The sequence below is a fragment of the Pelodiscus sinensis genome, chromosome 25 (genome assembly GCF_049634645.1).
Source record: "Pelodiscus sinensis isolate JC-2024 chromosome 25, ASM4963464v1, whole genome shotgun sequence".
In the NCBI taxonomy this organism is placed as follows: Eukaryota; Metazoa; Chordata; order Testudines; family Trionychidae; genus Pelodiscus; species Pelodiscus sinensis.
The window spans coordinates 2,863,307-2,888,021 of NC_134735.1; the positions used below are offsets into that span (position 1 = coordinate 2,863,307).

General features: G+C 58.0%; 1 protein-coding gene and 1 pseudogene across 25 annotated transcripts in view; both read right to left on the reverse strand.

Annotated features, from left to right (window-relative positions):
* The window catches only part of MACF1 (microtubule actin crosslinking factor 1), a 301,070-nt gene that overhangs the window by 150,527 nt on the left and 125,828 nt on the right, over window positions 1–24,715 (reverse strand). For all 25 annotated transcript variants that reach the window (XM_075908729.1, XM_075908727.1, XM_075908730.1 and 22 more), the window contains 17 exons: window positions 24,147–24,224; window positions 22,636–22,797; window positions 20,784–20,888; window positions 19,786–19,881; window positions 19,256–19,381; window positions 16,455–16,607; window positions 15,659–15,813; window positions 13,385–13,511; window positions 12,513–12,696; window positions 12,064–12,233; window positions 11,230–11,408; window positions 8,398–8,536; window positions 6,995–7,188; window positions 5,465–5,627; window positions 2,124–2,207; window positions 1,823–1,930; window positions 1,093–1,191 (listed from right to left, as the gene is read on the reverse strand). In XM_075908729.1, the coding sequence (XP_075764844.1) occupies window positions 1,093–1,191; window positions 1,823–1,930; window positions 2,124–2,207; window positions 5,465–5,627; window positions 6,995–7,188; window positions 8,398–8,536; window positions 11,230–11,408; window positions 12,064–12,233; window positions 12,513–12,696; window positions 13,385–13,511; window positions 15,659–15,813; window positions 16,455–16,607; window positions 19,256–19,381; window positions 19,786–19,881; window positions 20,784–20,888; window positions 22,636–22,797; window positions 24,147–24,224 (2,322 nt within the window). The remainder of the gene's footprint in view (window positions 1–1,092; window positions 1,192–1,822; window positions 1,931–2,123; window positions 2,208–5,464; window positions 5,628–6,994; window positions 7,189–8,397; window positions 8,537–11,229; window positions 11,409–12,063; window positions 12,234–12,512; window positions 12,697–13,384; window positions 13,512–15,658; window positions 15,814–16,454; window positions 16,608–19,255; window positions 19,382–19,785; window positions 19,882–20,783; window positions 20,889–22,635; window positions 22,798–24,146; window positions 24,225–24,715) is intronic.
* LOC142819907 (tRNA selenocysteine 1-associated protein 1 pseudogene) lies at window positions 2,214–5,100 on the reverse strand (annotated as a pseudogene).

Sequence of the window (24,715 nt, forward strand, 5' to 3'; positions counted from 1 at the left end):
CTCGAGCTTCTTTCGCCAGACTAGACAAATCGAATTTTCTCCATCTGCCCTCACAGGTCATTTTCTAGACCTTTGATCATTTCTGTGGCTCTTCTCTGAACGTTCTCCAATTTGTCCACCTTTCCTGAAATGTGGCGCCCAGAACAAGACACAAGGCTCCAGCTGAGGCCTAATCCGCACCGAGGAGAGCGGAAGAACGACTTCTCGCGTCTGCCTTGCTACATGTCTGCTAACACAGTGTTTCTCAAACTGTGCTCCATGGAGCTCCGCAAGACGTCTCAGGGGCTCCGCAAGGTTGACAAACTGGAAACATCGACAGGTACAACACATACAAGCAGGGACCGCTGGGGCTCTGCATAAATTTTTACGCACGTAAAGGGCTCTGGAGCCCAAAAAGTTTGAGAACCGCTGTGCTAACACATCCCAGAATGAGTGGAGGGGGAGGTTTGGAGCGGGGGGTTCCAAGTGTCACACTTCCAGGCATCTTTAGCTGCTATTCTGCTGGCTTGACTCCATTAGTTCTCGACAAACCCATGCTGTTACTTATCCCATTATTATCGTCCAGGGCTGTGTCTAGACAGGCCAGTTTTTCTGCAAAATCAGCTGCTTTTGCGGAAAAACTTGCCAGCTGTCTACAGTGGCCGCTTGAATTTCCGCAAGAACACTGACGATCTCATGTAAGATTGTCAGCGTTCTTGCAGAAATACTATGCTGCTCCCGTTCAGGCAGAAGCCCTCTTGCGCAAATCATTTGTGCAAGAGGGCCAGTGTAGACAGCACAGGACGGTTTTGCGCCAAAAAGCCCCGATGGCTAAAATGGCGATCGGGGCTTTTTTGCATAAAAGTGCGTCTAGATTGGCACGGACACTTTCCCACAAAAAGTGCTTTTGCGGAAAAGCGTCCGTGCCAATCTAGACGCTCTTTTCCGCAAATGCTTGTAACGGAAAACTTTTCCATTACAAGCATTTGTGGAAAATCATGCCAGTCTAGACATAGCCCAGCTGTTTGGAAATGAAATGTTTCTTTCTCCATTCATCCAGGCACTGACATTAAACTGCCCAAGGAACTAGAGCAGGCTATAAAATCTCCTTACCTCCTCTTCTTCCAGCCGCCGGAGAGCGTCGCTGATGTACTTCACGTGCTGCGTGGTTAACGTGACGAGGGCGGTGTAGCGCGTCCGTAAATCCATGAACTAAAAGAAGCCAAAACAAAACCGCCGTGTGTCAGTCGGACCTCTGGCAGACAGGACCTCGGGGCTGGATAGCGTGAGCTACGGAGACAGCACTTCTCATGGAAAGATCCCCAAGCACGTGTCAGACTAGATACGTTACAGCACTACTGAAATGCAGCAATTGGCAGAGGGAGGGTGGCAGCCGCCTGACGCAAGACATGCTGCACAACAGTGGGGTGGGAGGGGAAGTGTTGGTGGCGAACACTGGGGCAAAACCTTCTAACTCTTAGAACAAGACCATGGGCTCTTGATATCCACACGGAGCAGACAGGGCCTGGGTGGTTTGTAAAGGTCTCATCCAAAAGATCCACACACAGTGATACTGCATGGAACTCTGTGTATTTACCTTGGAAGGCTGAAGGGCTGAGTCGACCCTGTTGGGATTTGAACCTGTGGTTCCAAGGAGTCTAGGTATTTCATACCTGATGCTTAGAGCACTAAGCCATCCTCTCTGGCTAATAAACAAAACAGCGAGGGTGGAAACTTTGACAGAAGAGTTCGGCAGAAAGGAGCTATTTTCACAGACAGGCTGCTCCACCGGCGTCTAAAAGCAGAGGAACCTCTCCCATGCAAGGCCAAGCAGGCAGTGTACCTCTTGGGTGATGACATCTGAGGAGGAAAGCATCCGTCTGCGTTTCACGGGCGATTTCTGCTGAGATTCCACAAATGCCCGGTAGGTCATGAGCTGCAGCTCGTAGTCCTGGAAAGAAAACAAGGCGGGAGTGGGTCGAATGGTTTATTCTATCGCTGACCTCTTCAGGTCTCTTGGCATCTCATTCCCACGCACCACACGGAACCAGAACTGCCAAAGCCAACCCTAGAGGCGGTTGGACTCCCCTCCGGCTCCCGAGAAGGGAAGACGCCAAGCCCAGGTTTCAGAAACGCGCCTTTACCTTGACCACCGCGGAGTACTGCTGGGAGAGTTTCTGACACTGGTCCAGCTTGGCTTGATTTCGGTCGATCACCACAACCAAAGCCTTTGGCAAAAAAACAAAAGGAAAAAGTTACCCGATTAACTGCCGTAGGTCGAGACTGCCTACACGGCCAGGCCGGCTTTTCAGGGACATTTTCCTTTGATCTCCTCCTTCGACTCCTGGCCCATCACTGCCCCGCCAACCTTGTTGTCAATAGCCAGGCGATGGCCCGATGGCAGAGGTCTCTGTAGCCCTTACGCTACGGGACAGAGCAGGTGATGTTCCTGCCTTTCCATCTGCCCACACGTTAAACAGACCCGGCGCAAGATCTGTGACCCTCTACGTCTGGCCTGGGTTGTACAGGAGGTTAGAGAGTTTTCCTAAAAATTCCTAGCAGGCATGTAAACTCCCAGTTAATCAGTTAACTGGTTAATCCTTAAGTTTAATCTATTAATTGATGAAGTGGGGTCCCACTTCTGCACCCCACCGCATGCAGGGTGGCCAACTCCTCTAATTCTAATTAATGGAGATTGCCTATCTCCCAGAACTGGAAGAGACCTTGAAAGATCATTGAGTCTAGCCCCCTGCCTTCACAGCAGGACCAAGTACCATCTCCTGACACATTTTTGCCCCAAATCCCTAAATGGCTTCTGCAAGGATTGAACTCACACCCCTGGGTTTAGCAGGCCAATGCTCAAACCACTGAGCTATCCCTCCCCTCCTCTTCCCATCCCCCATCGCGTGCAGGGCTGCTGCTCCCGGCCCCTCCCATGTGTGGGACAGCCAGCTCCTGAACCCATGGGGCTGGAGCAGCTCTCTGCCCACAGCGGGCATCAGGCAAGGGGCTGTTCCCGGGTACCAGTTAACTGGAACCTGATAAGCATCACCCAATAAGATCACCCGGTGACCCATTCGCATCCCTAATTCCTAGAGCAGAGCTTTTAGAAAAGCAGCCAGTCTTCATCTACAACTTGCCCGTGACGGAAAATCCACCGTGAGCCATGGTCAATTGTTTCAATAGTTAATTATTCCCACTGCTAAAATCCAGGCTGCATGTGTCTAATTTTAACTTCAAGGCACTGAATCATGGAGGTCTTCCTCCGGTGCCCCCACAAAGCCCATCATTAAATGTTTCTTTCCCGTGTAAATAGCGACAGTTAACTGGAATCCAGCCACATCTTAACCGTCTCTCTGTTCAGCTAACGAGACAGAGCTCTCGGAGTCTCTTACTTGAAGGCAGGTTTTCTGTGCAGCATTCTTATGGCTCTTTGCTGAACCATCTGCAATTGATCAACATTCTACCTCCCTTCTCCTACTCCAGATTCCCTGTTTACATCTCCCAGCATCACATTCACTTTTGGCCTCAGCATCGCGGCGAGAGTTCGTGTTCAGCTCACTATGCACCATCACCCCCAAATCTCTCTCCAAATCACTGCTTTCCAGGAGAGAGTGCCTGTCCCACAAGTACGGCCTGCAGGCTCTGGTCCTGGAGGTCCGTTTACACTTGGCGGTCTGAACATACGTGGTGTGTTTGCACTAGGGATGGGACTGGTTAACCGGTAAGTCTCACCCTTAACGGTTAACCAGTGGGGGCTAGAGCAGGCACGGCGTGTGGGCCACAGCGGGCTGGCGCAGCCCCCACCCACCTCTGTTTAATCAGTCAGCCAATTAAACATAACGTTTAACTAATTAAATGGGATTTTACATCCCTAGTTTGCAGCCAGGGATCCAGAGCCTGCTGAATCGGTGACTCATCCTTGTCACTATTTACCTCCCCCCCCCCCAATATTTGGGTCATCTGCAAACTTCCCCAGTGATGAATCTCTGTAATCTGTCTAAGCCCTCTGACGCTTGACGGTTCTTTCATGCGAGGGCTGCGTGTGTCCCGAGACAGCCGTTTTCAGGGCAGCTCTCTCGGTGCCCGGAGAGGAAGCCGTCAGTGTCCATCAAACATGAAGCACAAAATCGATGGGGGGAATCATTTTCCTTTCTGGAAAGCCCATGACGCGTATTTATCGACTGCCCGTGGAAGGCGCTGGCGAGAGACCAGGGGAGACGCACGCGACAGAACAGGCCCAGCTCGTGCAAAGTGAGCATCTCCCGCGGTGATCCAGCACCTCCAGGAGTGGAGACGTTTCCTCGGTTTCCCTGGCCATTTTAAGGAGACGAGGACGATTACCTAGATCTCTCTCTTCCTCAGGTAGCGTACAATGAGCGCTTCCCACTCTTTATGGTGTTTATTCTCACCAGGCCCCCGGGAAGCCGGCTATCCCCATTGCACAGATGGAAAACTGAGGCACCGAGAGGCAAGGGCCCAGATTCTTTTAAAATATTGAAACACACACATCCCCAAGATCACTGAAGTCAATGGAAGTTAAGGACTTATCATAGAATACTAGTTCGTATCCCCACTGGGCATAGTAGTTCTGATATTGTTGGTAATACTGGGTATAATTATAGCTGCACATCTGATTGTATTCCACTGTCTTTATACGGTTAGCTTTGGGCATGGCCACACTCAAGCGTACAGGTTTAGGGCCCAATCCCACAGCTCTGTCAGGGCTCTTTTCTGTTCCAGCTCATCCGTGAATTTCACAAACCCATAACCTTTGGAAACTCCCGTCTGGTCCAAAACAACTTTTCCACCTCTACATGATTTAACAGAAACCTCATCTAACATGCCGTCATCCACATCTGGGGTGAGATCTCCCACAAAGAGCGAGTATTCTGGACTGTTATCAGGCTGTTTTCCATACGTTGCGTAGTTCAGTTTAAATCGCATTGCTGGTGTGGCACCAGGAAGTGGGTTTCCATTGATTTTGTGTGAACGCTCCTCTGCAGTAGCCAGATCTGCAAATTCTACAAAGCAACAGCCTGCCGGAATTCCTGTCAATCTATTTCGGATGATTTTTACACTCAGAACAAGTTCTTCCATGGTGGCAAAGGCTCTTGAGACTTAAATACCTTCAAACACCTGAGCCTACCTGACTCGCCCAAGGGCCCCCAAGGCAGACTAGAGGAGGGGCTTGTACCCAGACTAGCCCCCTCGCCGCTGTCTCATTGCTCCCTGGTGCCCAAGCAGGCGCTCCCAGGAGACTGATGGGCTCTCCGACAGCAGTAACGGCCAGGCACTGTCCTTCGGGGGCGTCCACTTTGCTGAGCTAGTGGTGAATGCACCCAGGTCCTGGCAAACCCCACGAGTCTTTCCATCCCTAAGACGGCGACGATCGGAAGCTTTACAAGACAACAGATTCATTAAACCCCCCCATGTCCGGCTCCTTTCGGCACCCACCCTGCAGTGCGCAGAGCGCCTCTCTTACCGTCTGCTGGCTCAGCTGTTCGGAGAGCACCCGGCTGTCCTCTGCTTGTCCGGGTTTCATTAGTTCTTGCTGGGCGGTGGTCTCCTCGATCCACTGGATCAGCTCTCCGTGGCACGCCCGGTAATCCCGCAGCACCTCCTGGATGCCCTCCAGCTCCGAACAGCTGCAAAGAGAGACCCATCGCCGAACTCAAACCACCGCGGGGAAACAAGGGCTCGTGTCCCGCTCCGAGCCGAGGCACCTCGAGAGCCGATGCTTCCCCGGGGGGATTTATGGAAGTGGCACGTACAACCTCTGCGAGACAGGGAACAGCTTAACAGCCAAGCGACAGCCTGTTAAGGGTGGCAACGCCTCCAGCCAGTCGAAAGCCAGAGATCCAGCCTCACATGGGTCTGAAAGGAGCGCCAAAGAATCAGCCTGGCCAAAGTTAGCAGCTGCTATGGGAGCCTGCCGGGGTGGGCAGGGATGTTAAAGCAGGGAAGGGGAGTCAAGAATTAAAAGGATGGAGTTAGAGGAGCGAGTTCGAGAATTAAGTCTTGTATTCAATGGGGCGGGTGTTACCCTGGCTGCGAGCAGAAGTTACAACTGGAAAAATACCACTGACAGTTCCAAATCTGGCACAAGCTTCCATCCCGGGCACAGCCAGCAAAGAACATAAGAACGGTCAGTCTGGGCTAAACCAAAGGTCCGTCTAGCCCAGCATCCTGTCTTCCAACAGTGGCCAATGCCCGGGGCCCCAGAGGGAATGAACAGAACAGGGAATCATCAAGGACTAGGGGTCATCAAGTGAAATGAACAGGCAGCAGGTTTCAAACAAACAAAAGGAAGATTTTCTTCATGCAGCGCACAGTCAACCTGGGGAACTCCTTGCCAGAGGATATTGTAAAGACTAGGACTTCAACTGGGTTCAAAAAAGACCTCGATAAAATGGGTAGCAATGGTGTCCCTAGCCTCTTTTTGTCTGGAAATGGGTGACAGGAGAGGGATCGTGTGATGATTCCCTGTTTTGTTCTCTCCCTCGGGGGTGCCTGATATTGGCCACTGTCGGCAGACGGGACACTGGGCCGGATGGACCTTTGGTCTGACCCAGTCTGGCCGTTTTATGCAAGTGATCCCTCCCCTGTTGCCCATTCCCAGCTTCTGGCCAAACAGAGGCTAGGGACACCATTCCTATCCCTCCTGGCTAATAGCAATAGATGGACCTAAGGTCCGTTAATTTATCTAGTTCTCTTATGAACCTTGTTATAGTTTTGGTCTTCACCACATCCTCCGGCGAGGAGTTCCACAGGTTGACCGTGTGGTGTGAAGAAAAACTTCCTTTTGTTTGTTTGAAACCTGCAGCCCGTTCATCTCATTTGCTGACCCGTAGTTGCTGTGTTCTGGGAAGGAGTCAATAACTCTTCTTTAGTCCTTTTTCCCACAGCAGTTGTGATTTCATAGCCCTCTGATATTCCCCCCTTAGATGTCTCTTTTCTCAGCTAAAAGCCCCAGTCTGATTAAAGCAGCAAGGACAAGCCGGGAGACCCTCACCGGGTGTCAATCTGAGCGCCAACTCGCTGCCAGCGATCCCACAGCTGCGCTCCCTTCTCCTGGTACCGCTCGAGGTCCAAGCTGTGCTCTTGCTTCAGTCGACACAGCTGCTCTCCCATGGCTTTAGCCTTGGCCACGTCCTCTTCCAACGCAGAGAAGGCAGCGCTCTTGGTCTTCACCTCACTGAGCCATTGCTGTAACAGACAACAAGACCGCGGCGTCCGTATTACTGGAACCAGACAGGTGAGCCACGCTGCTGGCGGGCACGAGCAACATGGCGTTTTCTAGCCCAACGTATGTACAGAACAGCTAAGACAAGACAGATCCATGTCTAGCCCTGTGGCGCTGCAGACCGATGGGTCTATCGCCCCCACTAACTCCGCCATCTGGCTGAATCTAGGACCAGGACATGCAACGTGCAGGGATCCGTAGCCCAGCCAAGAGCAAGTCACAATGGCACATTCAGCATCACCGAGCTACCCACGTGGGTCTGCCAAGTGTAATTAGCACCAGCCACGCACAAAGGCAGGAGCCACGTCGCCTGCCACGGCAGCCGTTCTGCCTCCAGTTCCTGACGCAGCAAGGGTCACGTCGACTCAGTGAAAGCCTCCAATCGCTCACCAGCAAGCAGGTGGGCTGGACCACAACGCAAATTCAGTAAGGAACGGGGAAAATCTCATTCCGTGAACGCGAGAGCTCAAGACGCTACAGGTGGGACCTCTCTAGGCCAGAACTCTCTGGTCCAGAAACATCAGGCATCCAGCATGATTTGAGTTGGCTGGACGTCCACTTGTCATGGGTGTGGCCAAGTTTCCCACGGTCCCATTGTGATGTAGTGTCAGGACCTTGCTGGTTGCTGTGCTGTGGCTGTGAGCGACCCCTACTGGCCTTTGTCTAAGCACTGCCCAGTGGAGGGCGCCATGAGGGCCCCCATGACAGTGACCAAACCGGTTCTACTGGTTAAGGGAAGGGATGGAACAAAGGAAGGGAGTGTTAGGGGAGGGGTCAGTTTCTGGCTGAAATGGAGGAGGAGACAGATGAAGGAGGGGGGCTGGGAGTCTAAGGGCCCAGGCACCCCATCTCAAGGGGCATGGAGCATCCTGGCCCTGACTCCTGTAGCCACGTCACGTCTAGGCTGTGCTGTATCCCAACTCGCCATCACACCCATAAAGTGTGTTCACAGCTGCCCATCCTGGCTCTCAGCGTTCTGTGCTGTTATTTGGCTCTAATTTACCCCTCAATGTCCTCTCTGAGCCCAGGAAGCAGTGGGGGTGTTGGTAACGCTGCTAGACACTCCCATGCTCTGGAAAATTCTCCGGTTCGGAACCGGTCAGGTCCCGAGGTTGCCGGACCAGAGAGGTCCAACCTGTCCTAGTTTCTAGTGGACGTATCACATTTCCCACCTGTAACGTAGCTCTGTGAGACTGAATGGCTGTCAGATCGGCAGGTACCGCCTCCTCTTGGCTCAGTTTCACTTCATACCCTTTGACCAGGGACTCTGCTCCTTGGGTGCTCCGCACGATTGCACCCACCGTCTTTAACCTAGAGACAAGGAGGAAACGTGACTTCTAGAACCGAGGTCGCTCTGCACGGTGAGGCCACTGGGGTCGCAAGCAGCGGAGAGGAAGGGGACCGCTCGCTCTGCGTCACACCCAGCATTCACACCCGAGGAGCCGGAAGAAAGGGCCGTAATGAAACCTGGAGTCTCGGGGGGGAAGCCAGAGAACACGAGCCCCCGTATAGGCCCCTGGAATTCTAAAACACCGTCAGTTAAAACGGAAGGGGTAAAACCGAACGGCACGGAGAGGCAGCAGCTAGCGGTCTGAGCTCTAGAATGAGAGACTGGAATACCGGACTGGACCCTGCCTCTAACAGCAACGCTACAGAGTCGCTTATCCCAAGGGTCCCCGTCTCCTCGGGAACAAAGAGTGACTTTGGCACAGCTCTCTGAAAGGGGGAGTGCTACGTAAACAGCAGGCGTGCTAACGGCTTACCTCCCTCGCGATGCGACCAGGCGGGGCTACTGCCTGCGAAGCACAGACACCGCTGGAACAAGGAATCCGGTGGCACCTTATAGACCAGTGGTCCCCAACCATTTGAAGCTGCCGGGCGCCAGAGGACGGGGACACTCATGCATCTGGGGGCGGGGCCGCACATACGCCACAACCCCATAAGCCACGTGCCTGAAACCAGCAACCCTATGCGCCGGGTGGCCACAGGCGGGGCCATTTGCAGCATGCCTGGGGCCAGCGTCCTGCAGAGCTGCGCGGCCAGGGCCAGCACCCCCCTATAGCCGCATGCCCAAAGCTAGCACCTCCCTACCCATAGCTGCATGCCCAGGGGTGGGGATGCCAATTCGCCGTGCGCCCGGGGCCGGCGCCCCTCCATAGCCGCACACCTGGGGCGTGGGCGACCAATTTGCAGCGCTCCCCATGCGCCATGCGCCCGGGGCCAGCTCCGGCACCGCACATGCACCACGCACCCGGGGCAGGGCCAGCCCCGAGCACTTGGCGGGCGCACACAAATGGCCCCATGTGCACCGTGTTGGGGTCCACTGTTATAGGCTAACCATTTTATTAGGGCAGTGAGTTGCAACTCACTTCCTCGGACGCATGAAGGGAAAGCGAAAGGTACAGAGATGGGAGCGTTCCATCAGAGCGCATGCGATCAGGGCGGATGTGGATACAAAGGGGAGGATACCTAAAGTGGAAAATTACTTATTGTAATGAGGGAATGGGAACAACTCTCTCATTACCGTAAGTCATTTTCCACTTTACGTATTGAATTAGCTCTGATGTAATACTCCCATCTCTGGACCCTGTTGTTTCTGCCCCTTCCTGCGTCTGAGGAAGAGAGTCGCAACGCACAAAAGTTTATGCCATAATAGAAGTGTTAGCCTGTAAGATGCCACTGGACTCCGTGTTCGTCTGATTCTGCAAACAACAACAAGGCTACCTCTGAAGCACAGCACGGATCCTACAGGCAAGTGGCTACAGATACTAGATACCAGCTCTAAGGACCACACATTTTCTAGCCTTCAGTGAATAAGTTGCTTTCGGGAGGTGCCTTGTTACAGTTTGCGCTGCATGTCTTAGGACAAGAAATGCTCCCTTGGCTGTGTCATGCTGAGTCCTACGGCAGTGAGAATGCCGCCACCCCGTCCCATTCGTCGCTGGCCAAAACCGTTCCCCGGGTTCCTCGCACTCCATCATCTGCCTGTCTGTAGCCATCCCTTGTCTCTTATGCCAAGATCGGCAGCGCTTTGTAACCGACGTCGGTTCGGTTTGCACAGAGCCGGGCACAGCATGGCGCGGCCGTGACGACGGCGACTCGGCGGAACCACGATGCAAATCGTAACAGTGGTCACCCCGGGTGGCAGCCTGCTTGTCAATTCTTGGGGGTGCTGATGAGTGTCAGGACACAAGAGGCCCCAGCCCAGCAGGGGACAATAGCAAGGGAGGTTACGTACATTTCCCCCACCCAGCTCTGCCAATCCATCTCAACCCTGACCTGCAGTACCCTTGGGTATGCCGGTCCTGCATCCGCTTCCACCGCCCTCTCCCACCCTGCAGCATACCCCTGCACCGTGCAACGCCCCAGCCCAGACTGAATTAGGGTGAATTTCGCCCGACTGATGGCTTTGTAATAATACGAACCCAGCTCAACTTGCATCATGTCCCAGCAGAACAGTGTATTTGAAACCCAGCTGCCTGGAGCATGGTGTCACCTAAACACTAACACTCAAATTATCCCAGAGCATCATTCGGAGCTCCTGAATATACAGCATCTCTTAGACATTCCTGGGTGCCCTTAAGAAACACTGGAACAACTCTCAGCCTCACCCACTTTTAGGCCAGCTCTACGCGACAGGGGAAGGTCAAATGAAGATACTCAGCTCCAGCGATGTTAATGACAGAGCTGGAGTAGACATAGCTCAGTTCGAGTTTCTGCATGGTCTCCACAGAGGGAGGTCAACAGAAGCAAACACTCCCGTTGGCTTCTCTTACTCCTCGTGAGAGGCAGGAATACCGGTGCTGATGAGAGAAGCCTCTGAGTTCGATTTAGCAGGTCTGTACTAGACCTGCTAAATCCAACTCCGGAAGATAGATCGTGGAGGCAATCAATCTACTGCAGAGTGAAAACATGGCCTTATAGAGGCAGATGTGCAGCACAACTAATTCTGCCCATATAGAATTCTCTCTCAACTCCAGAAAGTTGGCCGTATGCTGACTCACTTGTCCAGGTAGACAGAAGAAAGTCCATACACGTGATCCATCTTCTCTACCAGCAGCTGGAGCTCTGACCGAAGACGTGGAGCACTGGACCCTGTCGGGGACTGGTGTAGGAAGCTCTCACATCTCTCAGCCAGGTGCTGCAAGTCAGACTTTAGCTGCTGCAAATTCGCCTGCATGCGCTGTGGGAGACAGAGAATTCACGTCAGAACACAGCGCAGGCACCCAGGAGAGGGAAGCAAAAGCCAGGCAAAAGGGCAGGAGGCCAGGAGCGCCCGGTGTCCAACATTTCCAGCTGGAAATTCTAACCAGCAGAACCCTTTCCAGTCTAAATGGGGTCTTGGAAGTTCTCCGGATTCCTCCATTTTCTTCTCTCATTTCCCTCAACACACTGGGATGCTCTTAGTCGCAGGGGTCGCGAAGGCCACCTGCATCCAAGGCTCCTGCAGCCATTTCCTGCCACTATTTATCCAGGTTTTAAAAGGGAAGACTTGGGCAGTGGTTGTGGCCAATTTCTTCGTGTGCATTCAGATGTTTCATCAGGCTGCTCGGTGGACTGAGGGGTGGGTCGAGGCTGTAGGACAACACACGTCTTCCTCAGGGGTTTCTGAAGCGAGGAAAAATCATGGCGGGGGGAAGCGGAAAATGCAAATAAAAAAGGGGGAGGGCAGGCAAGAGGACAGAGACGCCATCATTGTCTTTCCGGCCTCAGAGTAAAACGCCCCATCGCACAGCGCGATGCCGGATTGCGGGGGAAGCAGATAAGCAGGAGAGGGAGTACCCCTGAGAACCAACAGTGGCTCCCCCAAACAGTCCCGCCCCCCTGGAAGGACCCACCTCCTGCTCCGCAGTACGGACGGTGTTTTCCTGGATAGCGTCCCCGTCGGCCCTGGCGCTGCTCGGGGACGGGATGCGCCCCACGAGTCTCTGCTCGCACTCCTCCAGGCGCAGACGGATGTTCTTCAGCTCCGACAGAAAGGTCCTGGCAGCCGTCTCGTCTTTGTCCTCTGTCCAGCCACAAACATGCAAACAAAGCCACGGAGGATCAGTTGCTGTTAGGACCGTGGAGGGAAAACAGCTTTGCCCGAGGCCAGTCCCAGGCCAGGAAAGAGCAGCGAGGCCCTAACGTTTAACCACTGGCCGTAAAGCAAGGCCGCTGTGAGCCAGGCCTCCCCAGTGCCATGCGCCAGCGCGGCTGCTCCCCAACAGGTTCGCCCGAGCAGCCCCTTGCAAAGTTCGCACTAAGGAGCTAGCAGCGCGCCTGTAAATCCCTGCCCCCAGCTCACCGCTCTCCCTGGACTCCAGCAGCTGCTGGAAGTGCTCCTTGCTGCTCTTCACGTCCTCCTCCAGGCGCAGCCGCTCCGCCCCCGAGAAGAGCTCCGAGTCCCGGCTGTCCTGCAGGAAGTCCTCGTAGTGCGCCTGGAGGCTCCGCAGGGCTTGCTGGCACTCCCCTTGGGCCAGAGAGCGGAGCTGGGGGCGGAATACCAGAGGCTCGAACGACAAGGGACCGCGGCCCACCCGGCTCTCGCCCACAGCAGGAAGGGTCTCTCCTGGCCTGACGCCCGGCAAGGGGATGCTGCTGCCAAGGCCACCCCCGGAGCCGGACGCAGCCACGTTGCCCCTTCTCGGACAGGGCAGTTCTTTGGGCCGTTCGCGGCATTGCCAGGCCTGGGTTCTCTCTCCCCCCACACTTGCCAACAAGCTATATTGCCTGAGCAGAGCTCTCAAGGAAAGGCATGCTGGGGAGTTCACCCTGCCCCGATCTGCCCTCCCCTTCCTCATTCCTCCTCGTCACTAACACGGCGCACTCACCCCGCCCCCCCCCTCGCCAATTACAGCACTGGACCAAAGAGCTGATGCTTCTCACTAGAAGGCTGCACCTTCCTCTCGTTGCCCGGCAACCCCCAAGGCGCCGACTGCCTCGCACCATGCGCCTCAGGCTGGTGCCTCAGTTTCCCTACCTCTTCAGTCGTCTCTTACCATGCGCCTCGTGTTCCCTACCCAGGCGAGGCACCTTGGGCATCGTTGCCAAGTCCAGCCCAGCGGCTGGGCCCACACTTACAGCCAAAGCGAGTCCGTTTGCCGCGTTGCTGGAGGACACCAGCCTATGCTGCCGGGATAAGGACACGTGGATTTGCTGGGGGGTCCTGGGCCGTACCTTTTCTACGGTCCAGCCTTGCACCAGGGCAATGTCCTTCCGCAGGTAGTTCCAGGAGATCAGGCTCTTGGTGTTCACATGGAGCTGGTGCCAAAGGGCCATCACCTTCTGGTACAGCTGTTCGACCCTGCGACAGGAGAGCGCGGCTCCGTCACCACCCGCGGCTCCCGCCCAGAGCCGAGCAGGGCTTGGCCCACCTCAGCCTTTCGCCGGCAGTGAGTTCACACAGCCACCCGCTCGCGTCTCACCGAGGAGAGCCAGCGAGGAGACGTGCGGAAAGCCCTGAGCAGCCTCCACTGGGATTCTTACATCTTCCCCATTCACACGGGTTCGCTCCCCACTGGGGAGTCCTACCACCTCCTGCCGGCACCTCCAGTCGGCCAGAAGGGTCACACCAGCTGCTCGTGGGGCGTTAGCCGCAGGGACTGCCGCCAGAGCCCTCTCCGCCGCCAGGCAGGCCCTTGGTGCGGCCAGACCAGGCGACTCCCCCCATTCCCTTTCATTTCGCTCTCGGTGACGTTACGGGCTTAGACCGGGGTGGGCAACAATTTTCACAGGGGGCCACTTAATGAATTTTTGCTATGTGGTCACAGAAGGGGCGGGGCATGAGGAGGAAGGGGTGGAGCTGGGACGAGCCTCCCCCCAGAGCTGTCTGGGACCGGAGGCTTTGAATTAAACACAGAACAAAGGGCTCCCGACCCTGCCGCTCCCGCGTTGCCTGGCAGCCGCCTGGGCTGGCTGCAGCAATTTGAAAGGCTCACGGCTCTGGCCCGCCAGGGTAACGCCATAACCAGGAGCCATTTAAATTGGATCTTGCTGCCTGAGCCACTGCCCAGGAATTAGAAACTAGCAAGCGGCCAGATGCAGTCGGCAGGCTGGATCCAAGTGTGAGGCGGGCTCCATCCGGCCACCGGGCCACGTCTGGCCCAGCCCTGGGCTAGATGCATTCAAATCCCCTCCTCATTAGCCCCAGGACAGAGGATCCACCTGGCCCATGGGCCTCGCCCCAGCTGGCAGGTCAGTTTCCAGACCCACTCAGACCTTGTCCACATGAGCGTTTTGCACTGGTGCCCGCCTCTCGTGAGGAAAAGCTGCACCGTGACTCTGAGCATTGGAAGCTCAGAGAAGCAGCACAAGTCATGACTGACGGCAGTGCAGGCCCGTCTGACACCAGGATCTTGCACTAGTGCAACGAGCTGGACAGTCTTGCACTCTTGGTTTCCCTGCTTATACCGGGATGGTCCGGCCATACCCCATCCCAGAGAAACCATAGAGAGGTCCTCCATGCAGGCAAGAGTGGCAGTGGAGGAACTAGCCAATCAGGGGCCAGGAAGGCCTACAAAGGGAGCTGCAAAACAGAGCAGCAGTCAGTGCAGGGCAGAGCTCAAAGAGAGCAGACGCCCTGGAGGCACTACCCTCTCCAAGTTTGGAGCGAGTGCAGCCCCACTACATACGGTCGCACGGGGGTTGATCACTAACAGCTTCTGTGATGTTGGCTCACTGGGAACTGAAGCCACAAACCCAACAGCTACCTGACTAAGTACTTCTAGAAAACACTGAAAGAGCAACGGTCCTGTAGCACTTTATAGACTAGCCAAAATATATAACTCGTATCCTGAGCGTTCGTGGGCACCACTCACTTCTTCAGATGACAAATATGGAGCAAGAGGCACAGACGGTGAATGACAAAGCAGAAAGAGAGAGAAAAGTGGGAGGAGAAAGAAAAGAAAAAACTGTCAATGAAAGTCTCCGGGCTAAATATTTTTTCCTTTCTTCCTCCTCCTCCTCTCCCCTCTTTTTCTGCTTTATCATTCAACCTCTGTGCCTCTCGCTCCATATCTGTCATCTGAAGAAGCGGGTCATGGCCACGAACACTCAGGATACTAGTTACAGATTCTGGTTAGTCCCTAAGGTGCTCCAGGACCATTGTTGTTTTTTAAGTTTTTTTTTTTTTTTTTTAGTTACAGACTAACACAGCTCTACCCCTCGGAGACTCTTACGTGCAGCTCACCGAGTCGGGATTTCAGCTCGGGACCAGAAGACTCCATCCCACCATCCCCAACCCTTCGCCGTCATTCGCCACCGCGCCCCGTCGCAGTAACGAGCTAGCCCCCGGTTGCCATTAATATCAGCAACACGAAGCCCCAACTCCCAGCAAGGAGCAGAGGTTCGACATTTCCCCAGCACCGATCGCCCCTAACACGCAGCGAGAGGCATCGCTCGGTCAGCCGAGCCCCCAGGAGCCGCAAGCAGCGAATCGCAGGGCGCAGTCACCTGTTGGCAATGTCGATCGCCTCCTTGTTAGGCGGGGGGATGAGGAAGCACACGGATGGCACCATGGCCTCATTGCCGGTCGGGCTGATCACCTTCCATTTGGTCCGCTGGGAATTGTCTTCCAGCACACACTCGTCGTTCCTGCCGATGGTGATCTGCGTGGGCAACACACACAAGGTTGCATCCCGGCCCCTGAGCTCGCAGCGCCTCCGGCTGCGGCCAGATCCCTTTCTGGGCCGGAGGCGTCCAGCCAGCACACTCGGAAGCCGAGCAAACCAGACGTCAATGGCGAATTGCCTCGGGGAGGGGAAAGGAGGAGAAATTCCACGAAGCCCCCGGCAAGTCTTCGGCTACAAGGTATTAAGCCCCCTCCCTTGGGAATGGAGCCTTTGCCTCGGCTGGTTAAGAAGCAGCGATTGCTCCGCCCATAAGACCAGAAGAGCGACCAGACGGGGTCAGGCCAAGGGTCCTGTCTGCCCACAGCGGCCAAGGCCAGGTGCCCCAGAGGGAGGGAACAGAACAGGGAACCATCCAGTGATCCCTCCCCGGTCGCCCCTTCCCAGCTTCTGGCCAACAGAATCTAGCGACGCCATCCCTGCCCACCCTGGCTAACAGCCCTTGATGAACCCAACCTCCATCCCCCTCCCGACGTCGCCGTGGTTTCCCCCCATCAGCCACCGGAGAATCGGTCCAAGTTCCTCTGGGTCCTGCATCCCCCCCCCCCGCCGCCCTCTGCACAAGCTCGGATTCTCCTCCCCTCCCGCCAGAGCCCGCAGGCTCCGTGCCGGCAGCTCACCTCGATCTGCCGATAGTCGCACACGGCCTTGACCGAGATGGTGCCCTGCAGCACGTGCTCCGGATTTCTTGGCTTTAGCTGAACGATGGTTTTGGACCGGCCCACCAAGCTGGCGACGGCGCTCTTCGACTGAATGAGCTGCTCCTTTTCGTCCTGGCGGGAATGAAAGCAACGCGCTGCTAGCGGAGGACCAGAAACCCTCCGGAAGTTGCAATATCCCTCCCTCGCTCCCCGACAGGTCTTCCAGGGCTGGGCTCGCAAGGGCTGACTGGAGATGCCAAGCGAGTGCCTCTCCTCCCAGCTGTGGGGAAGACACCCCAAATCAGGGCTAGACCCTTTCCTTCCATGTTTGGGCCATTCCAGACAACCCGCCCAGCCGCTTGCAGATCAGGAATGTCTTTTGCTGCTAGAGACGAGAAAAGAACAATCGTCTAAACAACGTAAATCAGAATGTGCCTAGAACAGTGACCACGGGACGTGCCTTCCCTGGGGGGGGGGGGGGGGGGGGGGATTTCATTTCTGCCACTTTGGGAAGGCTGCAGAACGCTGTTCCAGCCCTCGCTCTTACAAAGCCAAGAACATCACCATGTTTAAAAAACACGCAGGACGTGGGTGTACAGAATCAAAGAGATAAAACCACCCAGAGAGACGGCTCAGAAATCTCTCTTCAGCAAAGAGACTTCCTTCCACGGGAGGGTGGGGAAGCCATCGAAGCTCTTGGGTATTTGGATAGAGATTGGATCCCGGGAGTAAACGGTATTGCACAATTGGTTTCCGTCAGTCCCTACTGGTCCTGTACACTCAGACGGCAGTGGTTTTCCATGTGCAGAGCACCCCCGCACCAATCTGCAGCCACTGCGAGGGAGAAGTGTGGGTCTCAATACATAAATCACAGCCTGAATAATTCACTCCGGCTCGGCCCACTTGGACTGAGGAAATTTGCCAACAGAGAACTTCAGCATTCGTGCGTTTCGCTCCGAGCCATTCGAGAGTCGATTAGGGCACTAGGAAGGGGGAACCGGTCTCAGTTATTGAAGGGTTAAAAAAAAAAAAAGAAGAAGTGCTTAAATGAACTACCTGTGCCTGTCCCTGGGAGCATGAGTGGAAGAAACACAACTTTAACTCCTTCATTACCAAAGAATAACCGCGTGTGCCAGGGAGATGGCTGGGCCGTACCACTCCTGAGACCTGGGCTACTTTTCAAAACACGGAGCGAACCACGATGCCACCACAGTCATAGCGTGCCTGCCTCTGAGCACTTGTGGCCACAGCGCTAAGAACCTGCAGCGGCTCCGTGGGCGGAGGGCTTGAGAGCACAGACCTGGGCTCCACAGAGCCTGGGAGCAGGGACCGAGCCACAGGCACCCTGGAGAAGACAGGACAAGGAGTCCGGAAGATTTAGCCTGCCTGGCTGCCCAGTACCAGCACCCACGTTCTCCCTGCAGCACCTCTGGGACCCAAAGAACTCCATACAGGGGCAACTGCACACGGCAACCAGACTGCCTGCATCTGAGTTGGTTGGTATTTAAGCCAGGGGTTTAAAGGCCCTGCCTGGATCCAGGCCCCGAGGTTTGGGGCTCCCCCCAGCACTGGGGAGCCGGCACTGGTGCTCCAGCCTCTCCTGCCCGTTTGTCCCTGCAGGGCTGGAGCACACAAAATCTACTTGCCTGGGGCCCCCAGATCTCTGGCGTGGGAGGGGAACGTGGGGAGCGTCTTTCCCCTGCTCAGTCGGGGGCCACGGCCGGGAGGGTCGGTTTGTTTGGGGTTTTTTTTACTTCTCACTTGCGTGCAGCCCCCGACTGGCTTTTCTGTGGGTCAGCGCCTCCCCCCGCCCCCCGCAAAAAAGATTCCCCAGATCCTGATTTAGTCCAATCTGAAGTACGGAGCAGGTGTAGAAACGCTAAGATTTAAAAGGCTTTGATTAGCATCTGGCCACTAACCTTTCGTACTGGATTAACAGTGAAATGCCTGGGCAAGCCCCCTCATCCTTAGAGGTGCCAATTCAGTAGCTGGTTTCTTAAAAAGCCAATTTGCACAGAGCAGTTATAAAGTTCTCCAACTGTCTGGGCTGCTCTTTCTTATTCCGGCTGCATCAGGGCACGCAATCTGAAGACTAGCCTGTCAACGTTCAGCCCTCTGCCACCGCCTTGTCTACTGAACACGGGCATACGGGGTTACCCCTACGCTCCCTGCTCTGTATCATCCGCCGCCCCGGAGAACCGGCATGACAGGCTCGGGAGAGATTGGATCTGGATGAAGAGGGGGCTTTCCCTCCAGCCGGCCCTGCTCTTAAAACAGCATCCATCGAAATAGCCAAATAGACGCCGCCTTCAGCTGCATTTGACCGGATCAGAGTAACCGTCTCGGACAGCAAAACTCAGCCGTCCCCACGTTTCTACACGCAAATACAGCGTGGGACATGGTGAAGACTCAATTCTGGACTTGATTTTGATGTGGTAGGAAAGGTCTCTAGCCAGCCTCCCTTCAGGCAAGGGTCAAGCACAGAGCGCGCCTGCAAGAATCGGTTGTGGCCGTCACCGAGATTCCCTTACGGAATTAAAATCCAACACCGTGTCGACAGTGTCAAATCAACAGTTTAAAAGACACAATGAAAACCCCCCACACGCTCGAAATGCAAAGACTGGCTTAACCCGGGAAGAACGTTCAACTCCACTGGGCTGGTGGCAGGAACACACGCCCCACCCCCATTTTCCCTGGTAAAGCAAAAGCCCCCGAGCGGCGCTGCTGCCCAGTGTAGCACGCCGAGAGGCCACGGGGATGGGCGTCCACACAACACCCACCATGGAATCCTGGAGCAGATCCTCCAGGCGGGTCAGGCTGGTGTTCTGGTCGCAGGAATACTTCCACCGGATGGAGTCCTGCAGGTTCCGCAGGTAGGTCTCCGACTCCCGGGCGTCGCTGAAGAACTGCAAAGGCACACGGCATTACAGGAAGCCGTACGGCACCACACCCCAGAGGCAGCATCGAAAGGAACCTCCCCCCCCTGCCCTCAGCCACCTCTGCAGGCAAGTTCCTTCAGCACTTTTCTTTGTGCTGCTGGAGCTGGACACAGGGTCAGGGCTCGCAGGAGAAAACAGGTGCCACCCTAGAAAATGCGGAAGAGCCCACGGAACCAGGCGAAGGGGAAGCAAACAGAAAGCCACCTCCGAAGTCCTTGATGTAAAGCCGTGTTCTGGGCCAAGCCGCCCCTGCCCTGCAAGAGCACCGTGTGGCGTCCGAACAGCTGATGCTACGCCAGGGCCACGGTGCAGGCCTGGATCTCTGGACCGCAGGTCAGGGCCAGAAATGCAGATTGCCCCTCCCGCCGTACCTGGAAGTAAGCAGCGTTCTCCTTCACGTGCTGCTCGACACACAAGCAGAGCTGTTTGATCCACTGCCACTGGGACTGGACGGCAGCACTGTATGCCTGGGACAGAGACAATCAAGTAACCGGGTGGTTCCACAGTTCCAGGCGGGGACACAGTCAGCTCCCTGGGAGCCGGTGCACACGGGGAGCCGGCCTCCCGCCTGTCCCCTTGCGCTGCTGCCTCCGATACAGAGGCAACAGCGGTGGGATTGTGGTCAATTTTTTTTCAATCCACGTGCAGAATAAAGTTTGCTCTGTGCGCAGAGACATGTACAGATGTGCACCACCTGTAGACACACGCGCTCTGCTAATCTGCTGGGCAGCGTCTGAATCTCTCCTGGGTGGCTGCCCAAGTGCTCATCATACAGGGAACCTTGGGGTGGGAGAGAGGGAGGCTGCTCCCCAGGAGCCGGCTGTTAATCCAGCTCCCCGTGCGTTCTGGGAGCCTGCGTGTAACCGTGAAGGTTAACCGAGGCGCCTGGTACCCGGTGACGCTCCCACATCCCTAGCTCACAGACGGGCGGACGGTAACGAGAGGCAGTGGGAAACCATGAACGCCCAGGCGGCCCCTCCCACGGGCTGTCTGCCCCGCCGCGCCGCGGAACTGGGCACCGCTCGCCCGTCAGCCAGACCCTGCCCTTTGCTCCAGCAGCCTCGTCAGCAAGCGTCACCCCACGTGAGCTGAAGGCCAGCGGCTCTTACCTTGCCACAGGACCTTGGGCCCGGGCCCTGCGCACACAACCCTTTATCCTCCTTCCCTTGCCAAGGGCACGGTGCAGAAACGGCCCCACGCCTCCCCCTCCTACGCACCATCGCCCCTGCTCAGCCCGGCGGCGCGGGACGGCTTGGCGGGGGTTGGGCGTGTCTCCCGGGATAGCTCCTCAAGGGGCTAACGAGGGCCCCCCGCCCCAGGGCTGGGTGGGAAAGGCCTCAGCCTGCGAGCCCTGCCTGCGATGGGTTACCTCTACGGTCTGCTTGGCCGGGTGGTTCTCCAAGGACAGCAGCTCGGCTGTATCCTGCAGAGACCGGAACGCGTCCTGCTTCTCTTCCAGTTCCATCGTCAGCTCCTGAGCAGGCGCAAGCAACAGGCTCCGGTCAAAGCCAGGCGGGCCGGCCTGCTGGGCGCCCGGCGCTGAGCGGGGTCGGGAACGGCGCCCAGCCCTCCCCCAGGTCCCAGCATGTTGGCAGGGCCGCCCTTAGGTGTCTGCAGAGTACACGGCTGCCCAGGGCGCCGGGGGCCGCAGTTGGGGGGGCCGTGGGCAGCTGCATGGGCCCAGGGCGCCAGGGGGCCGCAGTTGGGGGGGCCGTGGGCAGCTGCGTGGGCCCAGGGCACCGGGGGGCCGCAGGCAGCTGCGTTGGCCCAGGGCGCCGGGGGGGCCGCAGTTGGGGGGGGCCGCGGGCAGCTGCGTGGGCCCAGGGCGCCGGGGGGCCGCAGTTGGGGGGGCCGCGGGCAGCTGTGTGGGCCCAGGGCGCCGGGGGGCCGCAGTTGGGGGGGCCGTGGGCAGTTGCGTGGACCCAGGGCACTGCTGCGGGACGGGACGGCGAGGGGTAGTCCCAGCCCCTGCCTCCGAGCTGCGCCCGGTCGCTCCTCCATTCCACGCGCTGGGGCCAGGAGCAGGGTGGGGGGCCGAGGCTCGGGGCAGGTGGCGGAGCCCCATGCAGCAGCCGGGACCCCAGGAGGCAGCTGGGCCCCCATGTTGAATGTGGGGGGTCCCATGCTGAGGCCTCCTTCCCTGCTCCAACCCCCAGAGTCCTGAGGGCGGCTCCCACCCCGTGGACCAGCCACTCCTCCGTTTTCCCCGCCCCCACGTAGGGCGCTAGAAGCCGGGGGGGGGGGCGGGGGGGCACTTCTTTTCTCACAGCCCCCGTTGAAGAAAATCGTTGATGCCGCGACCCAACATAGTTTGACTGGAGCGTGGGCTCCGGGGAGGGGCTGAGGATGGAGCTTTGGGGTGTGGGGGGGGGCTCCGGCTTTGGGGGGCCAGGGCGGGGGCAGGAGGGGCTTCCCTCGAGCAGCTCCCAGGTAGCAGTGCAGGGGGGGGGCTCAGGCAGCTTCCTGCCTCTCCTGGCCCCGCAGACCAGGCTGTGCCCAGAAGCAGGTTCCCAGCCCATGGGAGTGCGGGGCTAGTGCTCTGGGCAGGGGCCCTGTGCGCCCCCCGCCACCTAGGAGCTGGCCTTGTTGCCGGCCGCTTCTGGGGCGCAGCGCAGTCCGGGGTGCAGGACGGGCAGGAGCTGCCTTAGCCCCCCGCTGCTCACCTGATCCCCTGCAGCAACGAGCCCCAGCGCCCAACACCCCACCCCCAGTCCCGGTTTGTGACCCGTGGTCTGAAAACGCCTGCAATGGACCCTACGGCCAGCCCTGCCTGCTGGGTGTGAACGGCAGCATCTCACTGCCACGGCCTGCGAGGGGAACGCCTGCTCAGCCTCCCCGGGGATTTGTGCCTTGGCACGTGCGTGATTTGGAAAGGATCCAGACAGAACGGCGTGCGGGGAACCAGCACTCAGCGCCGAGGTGCCAGGAAGGCCGGGAATTCTCAGCCCCAGCTCCAGCCTGCCCCCCGTTACACCCCCTGCAAGCTCAGGACATGGGCGACCCGCCTAGGGGATTCTGCTTTTCTCCCTGCTCCCGCCGCGTTTCGCCAGCAGGATCCAGAGAGCGACCGGCGCTCCGAATCCTGGGGAGCCCGAAACCGGCGAGCTGGACGGCCCCTTGGAGGCGTCACGGCCTTTTGGAAGCCATCCCGGCATACACAGGGGGGCTTGTGACCAGGCAGCCCTGGTCCGACGGGTGCCCCGCGCCTGCCCGCGACTCACGGAGAAGTAATTCCTTTTGGCTGCCATGTTGGGGTTGTTGTCGCTCCAGTCGTAGGCCAGCTCCTCTTCCTCCTTCTCGTTCAGCCAGATGATCTCCGCCGTGGCCCGCGACACGAAGCTGTAGAGGCTCTGGAGGTGCCGCAATCGGGAGCTCGACGTTTCCTGCAGACGGCAAAAGGACCCGCCCCCCTCGTGAGCCGTGAAAGGAGGCTTCCCGGACTGCTCTCTCTCTCTCTCGGGAGGCGGCGGGCGCGGCGCGGGAAGAGGGACGGAAAGGGTGTCAGCCCCACCCCGTAGGGCACAGCAGGAGCGGTGACGAGTTGCTGCCAACGGGGAAACGTTTCTCACGCCATCCGAGCCAAGCAAGGCCAGTGAGCGCAGGGTAGGAAATTCAGAAAGCCACGGCCGCCGGCGCAAACGTGCCAACCTCGCCAAAAGGACCCAGGGGGCCCAAAACGGGGTTCCTCTGAGCTCTGAGCAACACGCCGCGTCTGCTCTTCTCTCGACTGCGGGTCCAGCAGAGTACGGACCCTCTACAGGTTGGACCTTCTGGTCCGGCACCCGCAGGCCCCCTGCCTCCGGCTCCCCACCAGCCCGCTAGCCTCGGTGCTCCCAGCTCCGGTACTGCCTCCGTCGGACGCCCTGCCTCCGGCTCCCCACCAGCCCCCGGTGCTCCCAGCTCCGGTACTGCCTCCGTCGGACGCCCTGCCTCCGGCTCCCCACCAGCCCCCGGTGCGCCCATCTCCGGTACTGCCTCCGTCGGACGCCCTGCCTCCGGCTCCCCACCAGCCCCCGGTGCTCCCATCTCCGGTACTGCCTCCGTCGGACGCCCTGCCTCCGGCTCCCCACCAGCCCTCGGTGCTCCCAGCTCCGGTACTGCCTCCGTCGGACGCCCTGCCTCCGGCTCCCCACCAGCCCCCGGTGCTCCCATCTCCGGTACTGCCTCCGTCGGACGCCCTGCCTCCGGCTCCCCACCAGCCCTCGGTGCTCCCAGCTCCGGTACTGCCTCCGTCGGACGCCCTGCCTCCGGCTCCCCACCAGCCCTCGGTGCTTCCAGCTCCGGTACTGCCTCCGTCGGACGCCCTGCCTCCGGCTCCCCACCAGCCCCCGGTGCTCCCATCTCCGGTACTGCCTCCGTCGGACGCCCTGCCTCCGGCTCCCCACCAGCCCCCGGTGCTCCCATCTCCGGTACTGCCTCCGTCGGACGCCCTGCCTCCGGCTCCCCCCACCTGTCGAGCTGCTGGTTCTGCTGCCTCTGACTCTTGCCTCGCTGTGCCTCGGATCCAGCCCTGGCCCCCCACTGTCCCCAGGCTGCCGTGGGTTCTGGCCCCGGTCCCTCTGCTGCTGGCTTTCCTGCCATAGGCTCCCCAGACTCTCTGGTCCAGGAGCACCCGGACCTGAGGGTGCCAGCTTTGGGAGGTGCACCCTGTATCCTGTGCCAGGGGAATAGGGTGCGGGGTGCAGAGGCGGGACTCGCGGGCAGCAGAGCATGCTGGGAAATGCCCGCTCACCATCAGCTTGCAGTACTGGGTCTCCAGCTTAGCCAGCGTCTCCGTGTAGCTGGTGCGGAAATTCGGAGACATTTTGCCCTACGAAGGGAAAGGGTCACGTTGCCGGGTGTCTGGCTGCCACTCCAGAGCCACCCCCACCCCACCCCCCTCCAGCCGCCACTTCCCGGAGCTTTCCAGGAGCAGCAAGAACCAGAAACCTCCACTCGTCTCCCCGCCCAAAGTCTCCCCCTTACTCCCCTCTTCCCCCAAACCACCATTCCTGCCCCTCCTCCTGCCCCCAGCCTGGCCCCCTTCGCCCTTCCCCCCAAACTCCTACCCCTGCCCCTCCTCCTGCCCCCAGCCTGGCCCCCTTCGCTCTTCCCCCCAAACTCCTACCCCTGCCCCTCCTCCTGCCCCCAGCCTGGCCTCCTTCGCCCTTCCCCCCAAACTCCTACCCCTGCCCCTCTTCCTGCCCCCAGCCTGGCCCCCTTCGCCCTTCCCCCCAAACTCCTACCCCTGCCCCTCTTCCTGCCCCCAGCCTGGCCCCCTTCGCCCTTCCCCCCAAACTCCTACCCCTGCCCCTCTTCCTG